We start from the raw sequence: 16078 nt of genomic DNA on the forward strand, positions 1-16078 counted from the left end.
GATGGCTTTTAGAGGAGCAAGTGCAGTTTAAATTGGTGTTTCAGGGATACTTTCCCCCCTTTTTCTACAAATAAGGGACTAGTTCACATGCTGAAAAGGAGGAAGAATGTTAAGGCCTTGGTTTGAACTTCCAGTATAGTTTTCTCCCCATCTTAGCACTGTTGATGGGCCTGACTTGTCTCCAATTAAACTAATTAATTTATCCACTATTAAACTAATAGTGGGATATATCCATGATGTTCTCCTGCTTCATTTTTTCACTAGGCTGTGTGTGGCAGCACTTTCAGCCAACAACTTCTGTGACAACCGGGAGGCACTTTATGGTGTTTTTGACGGTGACCGCAATGTGGAAGTGCCGTATTTGCTGCAGTGCACCATGAGTGACATCTTAGCAGAAGAGCTACAGAAAACAAAGAATGAGGAGGAATACATGATCAACACTTTTATTGTTATGCAGAGGTGAGTCTTGGATCTGAAGCGTTTTTTGCCTTGGCTGTGCTCACTGGGCAGGTTGTTTGCTTTCAGATCAGACACCTGCTCTTGCTTCAAAGAAATGTGAGGGGTGGAAAAAAGCCTTGGTATCTGGCTACAGCATTTTCTTTTATTGCTTGTTTTGTGAATATTGCTCTCTGTTCCTTTCAGGTGTGGGGACAAAAACCCCAACACCTCCCCAGCCAAACAAGAAAAACTCCAACTCACCTGCAAAATTACTAAATGCCCATGACTAAGTGGTGGGTGGAGGTTTATTCTTTTTTTGTGTATTTTCTAAGTTTTACCATTCACAATTGGCCATAATCAAGTCAGTGTTGTGAATGTCTTGATCATCTTTTTAAACTTCCTTACTACTGCTGCCTGAAAGTCTGGACTCACTCTTTCTGTTTCTCTGTACCAGTTCCGGTTATTTAAGGCTACACAGCTATTTAAAACAGATAGTTTGACTCCTTAGAAATCCCTTTGGCCTTAGAATATCATTTGAGCAGGACCCATCCAGAGACATTGTGATACAATAGCTGTGAGTGTAATAGTAGTTTTGTGTAGTGGTTTGGAAACTGTGTGTGGTGTTCTTGACAGAAAAAGAAATTGTGCCCAGGGAGACACTGAGTGAAGGAGGAGTACGAAGAGAATTGAAGAAAGGAAGAGGTCAGGGAAAAAAAGGAGAAAGCAAATAAGCAACTTAGAGACTAAGGAAGTGGATCAATTAAAAGTAGTATTGCTTATTGTTGAATTGCTGCACCTTTGGAAAGGAGAAGTACTGAAGTTGTTGTATTGGAACAGATAGGGAAGCAGTAGGATGGTACTGAAACTTACAAACACAAGAGAGAAAACAGTTCTTTCACATAATGACTTATAACAGTGCCTCAGACTACTAGCTGAGAAGGTGGTTGCCATATACTTAAAATATTCAAAACTAATAACAAATTTGAGTATCGAAAGTACTTATTAAGTGGTTTGTTACTAATGCAATTTCACAGAAATGTGGCATTCTTACAAAACAAGCTGCTTTTTTTTCCTGTCTCAAATCAAAATAAGCTAACCACTTCTTTGGAGAACCAGAAATAGTATTCATTCCAGTTGCATTTAACCATTCACTGATGCTTACAGTTGATATGCAGCACTCCTAAAGTGTATTTGTAAAAAATAAATTAAAAAAGCACATTGAAGCTTGGTTGCAAATTTAATCGTGCATTCTTCCCAGGATTTTGAATCAGAAGTTCTTACTAGCTATACCAAGCCTTAATATAAATATTAGCATTAGCTTTATAATTACTATAGGAGAAGACCCCAGTAAACAAGCTACTGCGAAGGATGAATGTTTTTTCACAGTCTAGTATTGCAATTAACTTACCTTGTAATGGCAGGATTCTGAAAACTTGAATTTTATTGATAGGTTTTTTTCCTTCACTATGACTCCTGCTGAAAAAGCAGGCTTAAACATTTCTAAGAATATATTTAATGCGTTATTACCTGATAGCATAAACTCCTTACAGTGGAGTTCACAGCCACTGTGATTTTTTTTTACTAATAATTTGATACTTTTAAGAGCATTATTCTGAAGACATCACAAAACAGTGAACCTCTGCCTTCTGTTTTTGCTCAAAAGTAGAGGTTTTTTGCAGTCGGAATTATTATTTTTATAACAAAATCTGTAGCTTCAGAAGCCGAAGCTCTATCTGACCTTTAAAACAAATATCTATAAGATGTAAAGGAAAAGAGACAACTGAAATTCTTTAAAAGTACAAAGATTTTTTTTTTTTCCAAAATTGAGCAGATTTGAATATCTGCGTATGTGAAAATAAAACACTGCCTGAAAAGTTGCACGTGAGATCTCTGCAGTGCTTCTGCTGTAGTGTCACAGTCTTCAGTTGAGACTTTTGTTTCTGGCCCAGTGATCCGATAGAGTCAATGCCCCGAATGCTTGTGGAACAGCGGCTCTTTCTCCGTAGTACCCCTAACACTTGTTTTCCCGTTAAAGAACAATCACTGTTTTGTTTAATTCCAGGAAACTTGGAACAGCTGGACAGAAACTTGGAGGCTCTGCTGTCCTTTGCCATATAAAACATGATCCCATGGACCCTGGTGGATGCTTCACGCTAACCTCAGCAAATGTGGGGAAGTGCCAAACCGTTCTTTGCCGGAATGGGAAACCTCTGCCTTTGTCCAGGTGTTATGTGATGAGTTGTGAAGAAGAGCTGAAGAGGATTAAGCAGCATAAGGCCATTATCACAGAGGTTAGAGAACAGCTGGGACTGTTCCAACTTGCAGCTTCCTTGAAGAGTATTTGCACAGCAGTGCATGAAATTACATGTTGATATTAGTAACCTCTAGGAGGTAGTGTTCATGGTATGGGTTCCAGAGTTGCACTTTTCCTTTCAAGGTGATTCATACCATGCAATCAAGTTGCTTTTCCATCCCATTGCCATGCAAGATTTTGATTACCTTCTGAGAGTGAGCAGTTTTAAGTGTGTTGCGTTGGAACAGGAAAGCAGACACCCTCCTCCCAATGGGAGAGGAATTGCTGTGTTGGAGCTGTCATGATAAGCCTCTCCAATTGAAAAGGATGAGAGGGCAGAGCACTTGGAGCAGTGCTGTCCTTCCCTTAGGAGACTCCTTGCTCCCGGCAGGCTGACTTTGCTGTCTGAGCTTCTATGTTCCCAGAACTGCCCTTTGACAGGCTGCTCTTGAAGAGAGCACTTGCCCAAAAGGAAAACTCACTCTGTGCTCAGCTGAACCATGAGAGAGGATAAAACTATTTGTTCCCTTCTTAGAAGCTTAAAGCCACTGCTGTCAGTTTTGCTTTGCCTTGTGTGACACATGGATAAATATCAAGTCCTCCTAATGGTGGAGGAAAGGGCAGAAAACTCACTGCTGTGTGCCCGAGAGTAGCGTGCACGTGTGTGTGTAGGGATGTGTGTGTGTGTGTGTGTGTGTAATAAGTCATGTGCCTATTGATCTTGCCAGGGAAAGGTGACGACTGGGATCTCAAATGTGACAAGTTGAAAGGGAGTCACTCCAACGTAGTGTGCATCACCGAGGCATGCTCATTATGTTGTTCTGTGGAGGAAAAGGGAGATTTCTGTGCTGAATCTTAAGATGACTCACTGATTTCATGTGCTTTGATGGCTTATCACTGCTGTCAGCCTTCTAATGGGAAAGTTAACAAGCCAACATGGGGTTTTATTTCTTCTGAGTGGTTTTAAAGAAGAAGCTTTTTTAGTCTTGGTTCACTTTTCTGTGGTTATCTGCTTTATAATAAACCCTACAGTTATTAGCTGGACCCAAAGAGTGTAAATCCTCAACATTTACTGTGCTTCCCAAACACACAATTAGGAGGGTGCAGCTATCCCCACCAGGCTGACAGATAGCTAGGCTTGCTGTTTCAGACATTTGCTCTGCTTATTCTGGCAGCTTAGATTTTAACCAGGACAGGATTCTGGGATTCGGACGTGCATGGGATTTTTTTTCTCAAATGCGTCCATTTTTACTGATGTTTTCCCTTCAGATACTACTCCTCCTCCATTTGGAAATGTCATATCTAAGTGGAAATGTAGTAAGTAATTGGGGCATGTAAAACATTTCACTACAACTCAGCTGATTGAGACATGCAGACTTGCTCTCTGCTACATTTGACTTGCATGCTTCATTTAAAGTATTTTTTTAATGAACTTTTGTTTCTAAAGTGATGAGCCAAGACGAAACCTACGATTGTTACAGCTGCAAGAGAAGACTCATAACTGAATGACCTGCCCCTATATCAAATGGAGCTGTGTGTTGCTTTGCTCTGTATAAAGCCAGATATCGTGGGTGGAGGAGGGATAAGTCTGACTCACTAGTAAAACATTTGTCCAGTTGGCTCTTGCAGCTGCAGGGCCAGAATAGATGGCTCTTTGTTGCAGCCTTCTGCTTTGTTGGTCTGTGCATAGGTGATGCTGATGACAAATCAGTCAGGTGTAGGAGGTGGAGTGCAGGATTGCAAACCAGCCTTTGCTGTGCTCTGATCCCAGCTCTGTCTCTCCTTGCAAGTTACTTTGCTTTTTTGTCTCCTTAAATGGCGCTATAAATGGCAGCATTGGGGGTACTGCAAAAACAGCCATCAATAAAATGCAAGGAGATGCAGGTACTGTGTATCCTTGTCTGTCTTGTTTCCAATTTCTTGTCCTTTCTAATTGCAGGATGGTAAAGTGAATGGTGTGACAGATTCAACAAGAATCTTGGGGTACACCTTCCTTCACCCAAGTGTTGTGCCGCGTCCTCATGTCCAGTCCATCACCTTAACTCCACAAGATGAGTTCTTCATTCTGGGAAGCAAGGGGCTGTGGGACAGCCTCTCGATGGAGGAAGCAGTGGAGGCAGTCAGAAACGTGCCTGATGCGCTGGCAGCCGCGAAGAAGCTTTGCACTTTGGCCCAGAGTTACGGCTGCAATGACAGTATCAGCGCTGTCGTGGTGCAGCTCAATGTGACGGAGGACAGCTTCTGCTGCTGCGAACTTAACGGGGTCCCACCCCCCAGCCCAGGCATTTTCCCCCAGTCCGTCAATGTGGTCATCAAGGACAGGCCAACAGATGCGCTTGGGATGCCGTCTTCGAGCAGCGGTATGGCTTCGGAAATCAGCAGTGAGATCTCCACCTCCGAAATGAGCAGTGAGGTGGGGTCCACAGCCTCCGATGAGCCTCCGCAGGTAGCCATGAATGAGAACAGCCCGGCCTACCCAGGGGAGCAGCGCTGCATGCTGCACCCCGTCTGCCTGTCCAATTCTTTCCAGCGGCAGCTCTCCAGCGCCACATTCTCCAGCGCCTTCTCTGACAACGGCCTTGACAGCGACGACGAAGAGCCGATCGAGGGGGTGTTCACCAACGGCAGCCGCGTGGAGGTGGAGGTGGACATCCACTGCAGCCGAGCAAAGGAGAAGCAACTGCTCCAAGTGCCGGTGGAAGCCAGTGACGAAGGTATCGTCATCAGTGCCAATGAAGATGAGCCCGGCCTTCCCAGGAAAGCTGAATATTCTGCCACAGGCACAATAGGGCGTCGGCGGGGCAATGGTTCTGTGGCACCACACGAGAGGAGCCATAACTTAATTGAAGTTGCAACGGATGCACCACTCAGAAAAACTGGGGGCTACTTTGCTGCTCCAGCACAGCCTGATCCTGATGATCAGTTCATCATCCCACCAGAGCTTGAGGAAGAAGTGAAGGAGATTATGAAGCAGCACCAGGAACAACAACAACAACAGCAGCAGCAGCAGCAGCAGAGGCAGTATCCAATGGACCACCTGGCAGACTATTATGATACACCACTATGACCCACTCTATTCACTGCTCAGAAATAAACTAACAAATAAGGACACTAGAGTGTGAGACCCAGTGGGCTTGCATTACAGCAGGGGTTTTCCTTATCCTTTTCCTTTATATACTTCCTTTTCCTTATCCTGCCACTACAGATAACTGCAGCTTTTCAGTTTGTTAGGTTTAATATTCATTGACTTTCTTCTAGAGACGCTTGACTGATAAAGTTTAAAATAGTTAATCTTCCCTTAACATATCAAGTGTAAAAACAGAAAAACAAAAAAATTAAAAAAAATAAAAAGGTTTAATATATTGCTGAGAAACAGATGATGATGTAATATTTTTTAAAATGGCTTGTTTGTTTTGTTTGAAAAGCAGGGCAGTAGCCAGTGCTAAATGATTTAAGTAATATTGTAATACTGTATTTCTTTGAGAGAAAAGGCTTTTTTTGGTCTTGAAAATGATAGACATTTGTAGAATATGGAGACTAACTCCTAGGAGTTGCTTTACTCTTTCCGGTGACTTAAGTCACTGAGATTCACTAATTTTCTCTGAGAGAACAGTTGATTGGGAAATTCCTGTAAATAGCTCAGTGTTGTATAGTGATGCTTACATGTTTTGTAGCCTCGGCATTAAGGACACAACCTGAAAAACTGACCTTTTTTCTTAAGCGACTCTTTGGGCCGTGGTCATGGAGCGTGAAGGACTGCGTGGCTGTGTACAAGTTAGCTAGAGCCAAGGTGGTGTAGACTGTTTATAGAAACCCACTTTTTCCTCCGGTCTCTTTCTTTCCTTACTTTTACAGACACGTTTTGTTTGTGTTCCTTACTGCTGCCACAACCAGCATGATTGTATAGAGCTCATTTGCTGTAGAACATTTACATACCAAGAGTTATATTAAAGCCGAATGCACAAATGAACATGTCATAATTTTTGTTATAATAAATATAAAATTTACACCTGATGTCTGCTTTTATGTCTGAATAGCTGAGCAGCAGCTCTCAAGGAGTAGCTTGCTGTGGCTTATCAGCGTGCTGCTCAGTTAAACCAAGAAGTGTCGAAACTTTTTCAGTTTGATCACATTTTTACACTAACTGCAGAAGCTCACGCGTACTTTCAGAATTTAAAGACCACACAAAGTGGCCTTTAAAAGATAAGAAACAACTCTCTGAGGAATTGATCTGTTTCTTCTTTTCTTTGTCAGTACTAGTTCAGCACTATTGATTTGCCCTTTGCCACAGTATTGACAATTCCAGAAGACTGAAGAGGAGTGGTGCTCTGGCTGCATGCCACTGGGACTGACTGAAGATAGAAATGATGAAGGGATAAGAAAGGGAGAAGAAAATATTGGATACAGAGAGAAGAGGGGAAATTATAAGGAGAAGGCAAAAAAGTGAACTCAAAACTACCTACACAAACTCAAATTTGCTTGACTGTGCTGAATGAACATGAATTCAGTGGCAATCAGACTTTGGTAGCAAAAAGGCATCTTTTTGTGATTCCTGAGGGAAAGGAGCAACACCATTTTTCAGTATTGCCTCTAACCACCTGCTCCATTTCACTTGTCACTCTTTAAAAAGCTGAATTAGTATGCAGTCATGACAAGCAGTGTCTTGCTCCTGCTTGGCATTCATCTGTATTTTGGGAGAGGACTGTGGTAAAAGGCTGTTGTCCTTACTCTGTTCTAGGGTGAAATAGCCCAGTTAGAACAGGATTACTGTTAACAAGAGATTTTTAGTTCCTTTTACTTAAATAATAACAATAACAACACAGGAGCAAACATTAAAATACCTGGTTTGGTAAATGTTTATAGCACTGTCTACTGTAGATCTAGAAGATTGTACTTCATTGTAATTTGAACTTCAAAATATCTTTTTAAAGAAAACTCATTAAATAATGTATTTAAACAAAAAAAAGTTTATGGTTTATTGGCTAGTAGCTGCTAGGTGTTCTTTGGTAAACAGTTTGTATATTTCAGATTTTGCTGAACTGATTCATTGTCCTTGGAAAATGTTACATCTTTTTTTTCCTTCTGTTCAGGTGCTGCTTGAAGCTAAAGGTGATAACTAACAAGGACATTATCATGGCCTAGGCAAGTTTAGGGTTTCCTGAGCCAGGTGGAAAATTCTCTATATCCTAAAAAAAAAAAACCAAAACACCAAAAAACAACTCAAAAAAGGCAGTTCTTTTCCTACTACTAGTGGAGGAGTAATCTGCCTGCCTCAGTCTGTGGTCTCTGTTCATAAGGTGCCTCTGGTGTGCTGTACATGTGGTACTCCAGAGAGAGAAGCAGAGGTCAGAGTAGGGGTGGAAGGGGACCATTTCATGTGAGCTAAACTTTGGCTCAGTGCTCACAACTGACACTCCCCTTTTCTCATGTGAGTAGGAGTTATATGCACATAGGCTTCATAAAGACTTCCCCTTCATTTGAAGGAGAGACTCCCAAGAACTTGGCAGCCCCTGTGGCGTTAGCTGCTTACTGCAGTTTCCCTCCTTGGCGCATAGATGGTCAAAACCGACAGCCCACTGAAGCTGGCCCCTTTCCGCGTCACGCCGTCTGTAAAGTTAGGAATGGCATTCTGGAGTCAGGGCTTCTGTGGCATCAAAGTGACAGGATTTTGGCAGAGGAACTGTACCTTTGGATTTTTCCTCTGCCTTGAAGAAGATATCTGTGATAATGTCCTGTCTTAACAAGTCATAATGTGAAGGATTGATGCATTCATAGGGGTGACTTCATCCCTCTGCTGGGCTTTGTGTAATGTGTTGGACTAGATTAGTGGGTTGCATGGCTTGGAGCATCTTTGAAAGTTCAGCATTTATTTTTAAACAAGGGCAAAAGAGTATTTTGTTCTGGCTTTAAACTGGGACTTGGAAAACAAGGTACAGTTTTTGCAACTTGTGATTTTTCTGGACGTCGCTGTCCTCTTTCACAGAAGGGGGTTAGTATGTTCTTATCTCATGAGGGCTGAAGCTGAAGTAATTGATTGCATCTACATGCACTACTACTGTACATGTTTTTCTGATTACGTGCACAGTATATTTTGCACAGTTTTGACCTACTGGGAGCTTTCGGACTCGGAGACATGGATTTGTTTGCAGAACTTGACAGCTGTACCAGGAATGAAGGTTGGGGGCTAAAAAGAGAGGAAGGCTTTCAGCTGGGGAAAACGTAGAGCCACATTATCTTTATAATCAAGCCTTGCGTGTCCTTTGAAACTTGCTGATAGACGTATCTGAGACGAGTAGAAATGCATGAACAGGAGGAGGTGGATGGCTGATGGCAGAGAAGTGAACATACATTATTTCCTGGCTGATAATAGGAAGCTATGGTGGTATTGAGAAGTAATTGAGTGGCTTCTGTGCTTGTAAATGCGAGCCTTTTGTTGTGCCATAAAAGCTTTCTTCTTGATTTCTGCCCAAAGTGCTCTAATATAATGCATTTGTTGTACATAAATAACCTGTTGGCATCCTGCTTATGCATTCAGCATGTGGTACCACCATCTTGTGGTAACCAGTCCCATGGTGGCATCGCCTTCCTCTGGCTTACTGCCCTTGGAGTGCATTGGCAGTGTCCCTGTAGGTTGTCTCCCTCACTGCTAGAGAATGTGCTGCTACTGCAGTGCCCCATATGTTTTGTCTCTTTGTAGCAAGCCCAGCTTCATCACGTTTACAACTCACACACATAATTTTCTAGCAAATCATATGTATGTATTTTTTAAGTATAACTTTGCTGCTTTGGAAGCATGTCCATGTGGGGCTGAGTGTTAATGAAATGTCACACATGGCTTTGGGGATGATTTCTGCATCTCTGCAATAGGATGGTGTCTTCTGGGGGCAGCCTTGCAGGTCTGGGCTTGCAAATGTTCACTTGAGTATGTTGATTGGGATAACCTAGTGAAGAGTTTACTGGTTTGGGGTGCAGAAGGGCTTGAATTGATTCAAGCAGAGGATTCAAAGGAGTGAATGGAACAGTAACTTTAGCCTGATCAGCCCGGTTTCCCTGGACACTGCCTGCAGTCAATAAGGAAATGTGTTTTTCTGAGAGATGAAGGCACTCAGGCCTTAAGCCGAGCAGTTCTCAGCAGTGCTATAGGGTCAGGTCCCTCAGAACTTTGGCTGCAGGGGGAGCTATGTGGCCAGAAGGTGGTAAAAATACCTTTGGGGCTCAGCTGGAACCAGGACATGTTGGTGTCTGTTAAATGACTCTACGTTTACTTTTTTTCTGTTAACCTGCTTTACTGCCCTGCTTTGTTAGTTCAATTGACTTGCTTCAGGGCCAACTTACTGCACTATTGTTGGATTAATTGATTTGTTTCTTACAGATTTAATTGTTAGCTGCCTGCTTGCACTGCTTGCAGTGAGGATTTCATGGAATACTGCCTGAACCAATCTGTTCCTCTTGATTGCTTGCATTTTGGTGAGGGGTACATGTTGTCCTACACTGATGGTGTAAGTGTTCAAATGCCCTCTCTAACAAGACTGCTGCCTTCTATGGAAAGATAAAAGTTAAAATTTATCTGCTGCCCAAGAACAAGGAAACTTACTTGCAGCCATATCAATCAAAAGGTGGGGGTGGAAACTCCCTAAACATTTAATAGATAACAGCAGCCCCCGGGCAGAATCAGTATACCTTTATCTAGGACATCAGTGGGGAGAAAGTTCCTTGCTTACTCCGAGTCCCTGGTTTAAATGATTGGTCCCTGCTTTTATCCAGACTTCTTTGTTTATATTTCCATTCCTGTTGAGGTCAACAGTTCATCCTTTAGATCATCCTTTCTCAGGCTGACAAGTTTGGATCACCTGCGGTTGAGTTGGATACCTCGTCCCACCTTTTATCTCCTGCCATGAGCTAAGCTTGCCCTCTAGGTTGTGACTGAGGCAGGATCTGAACGAGGCAGACGCTATCTCATCTTTTTCCATATTTTCTTAATATTGTAAGCTGAAGGGAGACAATCTGCAAGAGCTCATCAGGAGCATGATGGCACTGCGGCCAGGAGGAAGCTGTTGTATAATAACTGCAACATGACAGAGACCTAGGACAGGCAGGACTGATCTGCTCGCTGGTAGGGAGACCCAGGAGTAGGTGAGCCCCTGAGGCTTTCTGCTGTAGGATATTCAGCTGCCTGGTTTACAGTCAGAGAGCATGGGTTCCTGCATCTCACGCTGTGGGGGAGAGGATGAAGTATGCAGTCCCAAGGCTGGGAAGCAGTCCCTGCTGGTGGATGAGGTTCAGCTGGCTCTTACTGCCCACATGTTCCCCATTAGGGAATCAATTCCAGTGTCCTGCTGCTCATCACAGCCTCTAGTGCCTGTTTGCTTTTTTGTTTGAGCTTGTTTTTCCATGTCTCTCATTTAAACTTAAGGAAACAGACAAAAAAGGGATCTCTAACCAGTGGTTCCATGGAAGTGCTTTTGGAGGTCTGTGACTTAGGGGCATCCCAGGGGCTTCAGTGGCCAGGGATGGGGCCTTTGGGAGCTCCCGGTGCCAGCTGGGCTTTTGCAGCCCTGTGATGAGAACCTGGGCACTCCACACAATGCTCTGAGCACAGCAGGCTCTTCTCCCCTTGACAGATTAAGCACAGCTGCACAAAGAGAAATACATGTATTTTAACAGTAAAGTTGTCAGTATTGACTTGTGGAACAGATGGGATTGTTTTGCTAATTGCATATATGCTGTTGGATGCTTTGAGGAAAATTGGGATGCAGAATTATGACGGGAGACTGGTGTAGCAGAAGAATGTGACTTGTGAATAAGATGCTTTTTCACTGTAATTCCTCTTTAGGAGTGAGACAACAGTATTTTGTGGGGAAAAAGAATCTTGGAGTAGGTGCTTGCAGTCAGTACTTACTTTGGTCCTGAAAAACAGAATATATTATTAGAATTGCAGAATATATAGTGACATCCCGTGCATAGAATATGTAGTGAAGTACTCTGCTCAAATGTATTTAAAATTGGGTGGCAAGGGAGGGCAAAACCTTCAGTGTCTTTTCAAAGTGGCCAAAGCTGTCCTCCTGAAAGCAGCTAATCTCCCTGAAAGCAACCTCTGGGACCCCTGTTGGCAAGTCACCTGTGGTAGTTTCATTTAATGAGGGGTAAAGAGATTTTCCTGTTCTCTCATTTCTGTTGGGCAAAAATTGACTACAGGGTTATTCAGATCGACTCAGGTATCAGCAAAGTTTTCCCTGGCATTTTTGGAGTGTTTTGAAATGAGAATGTGGGAAGACATGTCCCCAGTCCATCTTGCACCCTGTCGCCCCTTCAGAAAGAGGGACGTGTAGGAAGAGGGATTCACCAATTGACCTTCCCCTCTCCCAGTGGTCCGTGGCTTGCACTTGTTTGAACCAGAAGCAATCTCTTTGTGAAGAAGATCAGAGACGCCTTTCAGGCCTCCTGGTTTTTTTCTGATGGGGAACTGGGCCTTTTTACTTGGAGTGGGAAAAGTCGTATTCCTGCTGTCTCCGTTAATTGAAAGCTGCAAGGGCTCCCCCTCGTGTTACCGCGGGACAGGACCAGCATTGCTGCGTCTTTATCCTTGAAGGCTGCCAGTGAAATGGGTGCATCCCACACCCTTGTGCACCCCGTCGTGCGAATCATGCAGGAGCACCAGAGGTCCGAAGAAGTCTTCCTTCAGTTGAACAAAGAAGGCAGGAAGGCAGCAATACCGACATAGCAGGCATCTGCTTTGTACAGACTGAGAGCTGTCATGCACACTGAAGCTTCATGACTCTTAGAAGCATTTGCTGTGAGTCTGAACAAGGGTGCAAGGGCTGAGGGAACTAGGGAAACTAGATCTACTACTGCTCAGGAGAGCATCTCCAGTGCTGCCAGGTGGAAGAGGATCTTGGCAAGCTCTCAAGTAGCCTTAGCAAATGGGCAATGAGATCTTGATCACAGCATGTCTTATTTATTTGGACCAATAAATTGCCAAATATTCACCATCAGAGCTGATCCACAACAGTGTAAAAATCTGAATCTCCCTTAAGTTGCACAGGTGCTGGGGCATGTCCAGAGAACAGCAATGCAGCTGGTGAAGGGTCTGGAGCACAAGTCTTACAGGAGCGGGTGAGGGAGCTGCAGTTGTTTAGCCTGAAGAAAAGGAGGCTCAGGGGAGACCTTATCACTCTCTACAACTGCCTGAAAGGAGGCTGTAGGAAAGTGGGGGTCAGTCTCTCTTCCCAAGTAACGAGATGAGAGGTAATGGCCTCAAGTTGCACTAAGGGAGGTTTAGATTGGATATCAGGAAAAATTTCTTCACTGCAAGGATGTTCAGGCCTTGGAACAGGCTGCCTAGGGAAGTGATGGAGTCACCATCCCTGAAGTGTTGAAAAGACATTTGGCTGTGGCACTTGAGGACCTGGTTTAGTGGTGAACAAAGTGGCTCTGGGTTAACGGCTGGACTAGGTGATCTTAGAGGTCTTTTCCAACCTTAATGATCCTGTAACAGGGCCATCTTGTTGGGAAATTAGTTTTGCAATCCAAAGCAAGGGAAACATCCTTTTTACTGTTTGTCCCCCTACCTCCTCCCACAGGGTGATTAGGAATGTTAGCTAATCTCCACTTAGTCTTAAACTCATTAATTCTGTCACCAGCTTTTTCAGTGTCCCATGGTTTCCATGGTTCTGTGCCAAGAATCCTGCCCTAAAATACTGAGTATGTGGAAGTCACTGTGGCACACCCTTCACACTTGCAGATATGGGCTGCTGTGCTGTGGGTGTGCTAACGATAGTACAAAGCTATGCTTAAATCTGTAAAGCTGGGTACAGTGGGAAGCTTATGAGTAATGGATATCCAATGCACAGTGTCTTCACAGCTGATGAAATTCCAATTTTCACTAAACAGCTGGGCAAGTTCAAGCCTCCCGTTTTCCTCCTGCACTTTCATTATTCGTATTTATCTTGGAAGTCAGCACAGGATAGCAAAAAACCAAGACTTTCACATACCTGTAAATGCCTAAACACTTCCACTATACAGTTTCTCTTATAGTATCAAAAGTAATATATCCAAACCACATCTGAGTTTTCTAAAGCCTGTTTAAAACATGTGGTCCTTGCCTGTCTGCATCTGTCTCACGAGCCTTTCTACATCCTTCTGAAAAACTAATTACCTGTAAAACACACGCAGGCATTTCCCTCACTTGAGCCCTTCAACACAGCCTGAGAGTTTTGGGGAGTCCAGCAGCAGGTGCAGGTCTGTGTGCAAAAGGCATCACTGGAAATCAATAGACCATTTGTAGCAATGAAGGGCATCCTGTGACTTGCCCATTTTGCACTGTCACACGCCAAAACCTATTACATCAAATGCACTGACAACTCACGGACCTTGCAAGGAGTCTCATGTTTTATTTATAGTGGGCGATGGCGAGCATCTGTGGCAGTTTTTATGCTGTGCTGGCATTAAGCTGCTACAATACACTGAGCGCGCCACCTTCTCGTGGATGTTTTGAAAGAGATGAGTAACGGCGAATGTCACAGCTGTCATAAGTGAATGTCACAGCTGTCATAAATTATGCGGTCATCATCCCCTTCAATAACTTACCTGAGTCTTGAAAAACAAAAGGAGACATCCAAGTTCTGCAAATGTGATTGAGAAACCAGAGTTACTGAAGGTCTGCTGTGTATCTATAGATTTACTTAACTATGGTGGATGTAAGTTGTGGTGGAAAACTACCACAAGAATAACTTTTAATGAAGGTAAGTCTGCACTGGGAGTAAAATACACGGATTATGGAAGAAAATTTCCATTCAGAGTGTTCTTTAGTACTCTAATCCCTGTATGTATTCTCATCAATTTAAAGCAGTTTCCCATGTAAACTGAGATCCCAGGTTTTCATAACACTAAGCCTTGAATTCAGTTTCTGCTGTTGCACAACTTGTTTGTGTCCCTAGTTGTTTCTGCACTTTGGATATACTCAAATACTTCTGAAGAACTAATGGAAAAAGCTTAAACTCTGATAAAATGTAATATGGTCTAGGAATGTTTTCTTAAACTCACTAAGAAAATAGGAATGCTCCTTGTTTGTGCTTACCCGAAAATTTCCTTTCTGCAGATGATTACAGAGGTCCTTCCTCCTTACAGCTGCTCTGTAGCAGGACAGCAATACCCTAATACACGCAGATCCTACAGCAGCACCAGATTTACAGTTTCAGATACATGAATTATTTGGGAAATATAAAGGTTATGTTAAGCTTATTTGGAGGAGTAAATATCTTATTTTCTCTCTGGCCTCGCCCCCCACAGTTTTGCCTTTCACATTGGAGTAAGACCCCTGTGTCTTTGGATGCCGATTTGCTCTGTTTTGGACAAGATTTCCCCCAGACCAAACTATTTTATGAAACATTGTTTGAATAAAAGAGACATCCAGGAAAATGGGTGCTCAAAGGTACGCAACCCAGCATGATGAAATTTTCATGGTAGCATCAGGAGGCTGGATTCTTCTCCCTTTCTTTCCTCCTCAGGGTTAGGGCATGGAGACACATTTTTTCAGAAAGAGACTGTTTTTCTCCAAGGCTCTTCTGCAGAGAGGGGGGTCCCTCTGTGGATAGCTAATGGATTGGGGGCTCAGCTGGATGCTTTTTTCTCTGACTGACTAAAGCTGTTTGCTCCTGCATTGAAGCAGACTGGTGCAAATTGATGGTTCAAATCCAAAGGGGCTGTCTGAGAGTCTCAAAGGTAACTGAGATAAATGAGCTACTCAACTCAGCGCAGCACCTTGCACCAGTGACCCATCATCTGCAGTGGGGCTTTGCTGCTGCCAGGCAGCTCCAGTTCACCCTGCAACCTGTATCCATTTCTTAGCATCTCCAGGGACGCTGGACATTTTATTCCTCTTTTTGAAGGTTCAGAATAGGCTTGATGTGCCAGAAGGCTTCTTTCTGTACCCAACGCTTTGAGGTTGAGAGATGCCATGCTGTCTACCCACAGGGCAACCTCTCAGAGAAGTGCAGGTTTGACTTTCACTGCTATCACTGTTTTCCTCGCGGCAGGTGATAAGCTGACGGTGGTCACAGTGGACAAGCTGAATACACCCTGAGGATCCCCCTTACCAAAGAAGGACTGAGGGCAATGATTATGTGCAGTCCTTTGTTTGCAGGTGAAACTGGGCTGTGAGGGACTGCTTCAAAGAAACAGGTGAGTTTTTTTTCAGTGCTAACCCTGAAGGTTGCATGCAGGCAATGCATACCTGTGTGCATGGGGCGGGCAGCAGGGAAAGGCTAAAAGAAGTGGTAGGGCTGACAGGAACCATCTCCCCTACCTTTGTTTACTGGTCCAAATGTGGATTATTGTCCCATACTAACT

General features: G+C 43.5%; 1 protein-coding gene across 1 annotated transcript in view; it reads left to right on the top strand.

Annotated features, from left to right (window-relative positions):
- Window positions 1-6745, top strand: part of PHLPP1 (PH domain and leucine rich repeat protein phosphatase 1) — a 133701-nt gene extending 126956 nt beyond the window's left edge. Inside the window, exons 15-17 of the mRNA XM_032699398.1 lie at window positions 265-459; window positions 2501-2729; window positions 4671-6745. Coding sequence (XP_032555289.1) covers window positions 265-459; window positions 2501-2729; window positions 4671-5798 — 1552 coding nt within the window. The 3' untranslated portion in view covers window positions 5799-6745. The remainder of the gene's footprint in view (window positions 1-264; window positions 460-2500; window positions 2730-4670) is intronic.
- Window positions 6746-16078: the final 9333 nt, after the last annotated feature.

Source organism: Chiroxiphia lanceolata, chromosome 1, assembly GCF_009829145.1.
Source record: "Chiroxiphia lanceolata isolate bChiLan1 chromosome 1, bChiLan1.pri, whole genome shotgun sequence".
NCBI lineage: Eukaryota > Metazoa > Chordata > Aves > Passeriformes > Pipridae > Chiroxiphia > Chiroxiphia lanceolata.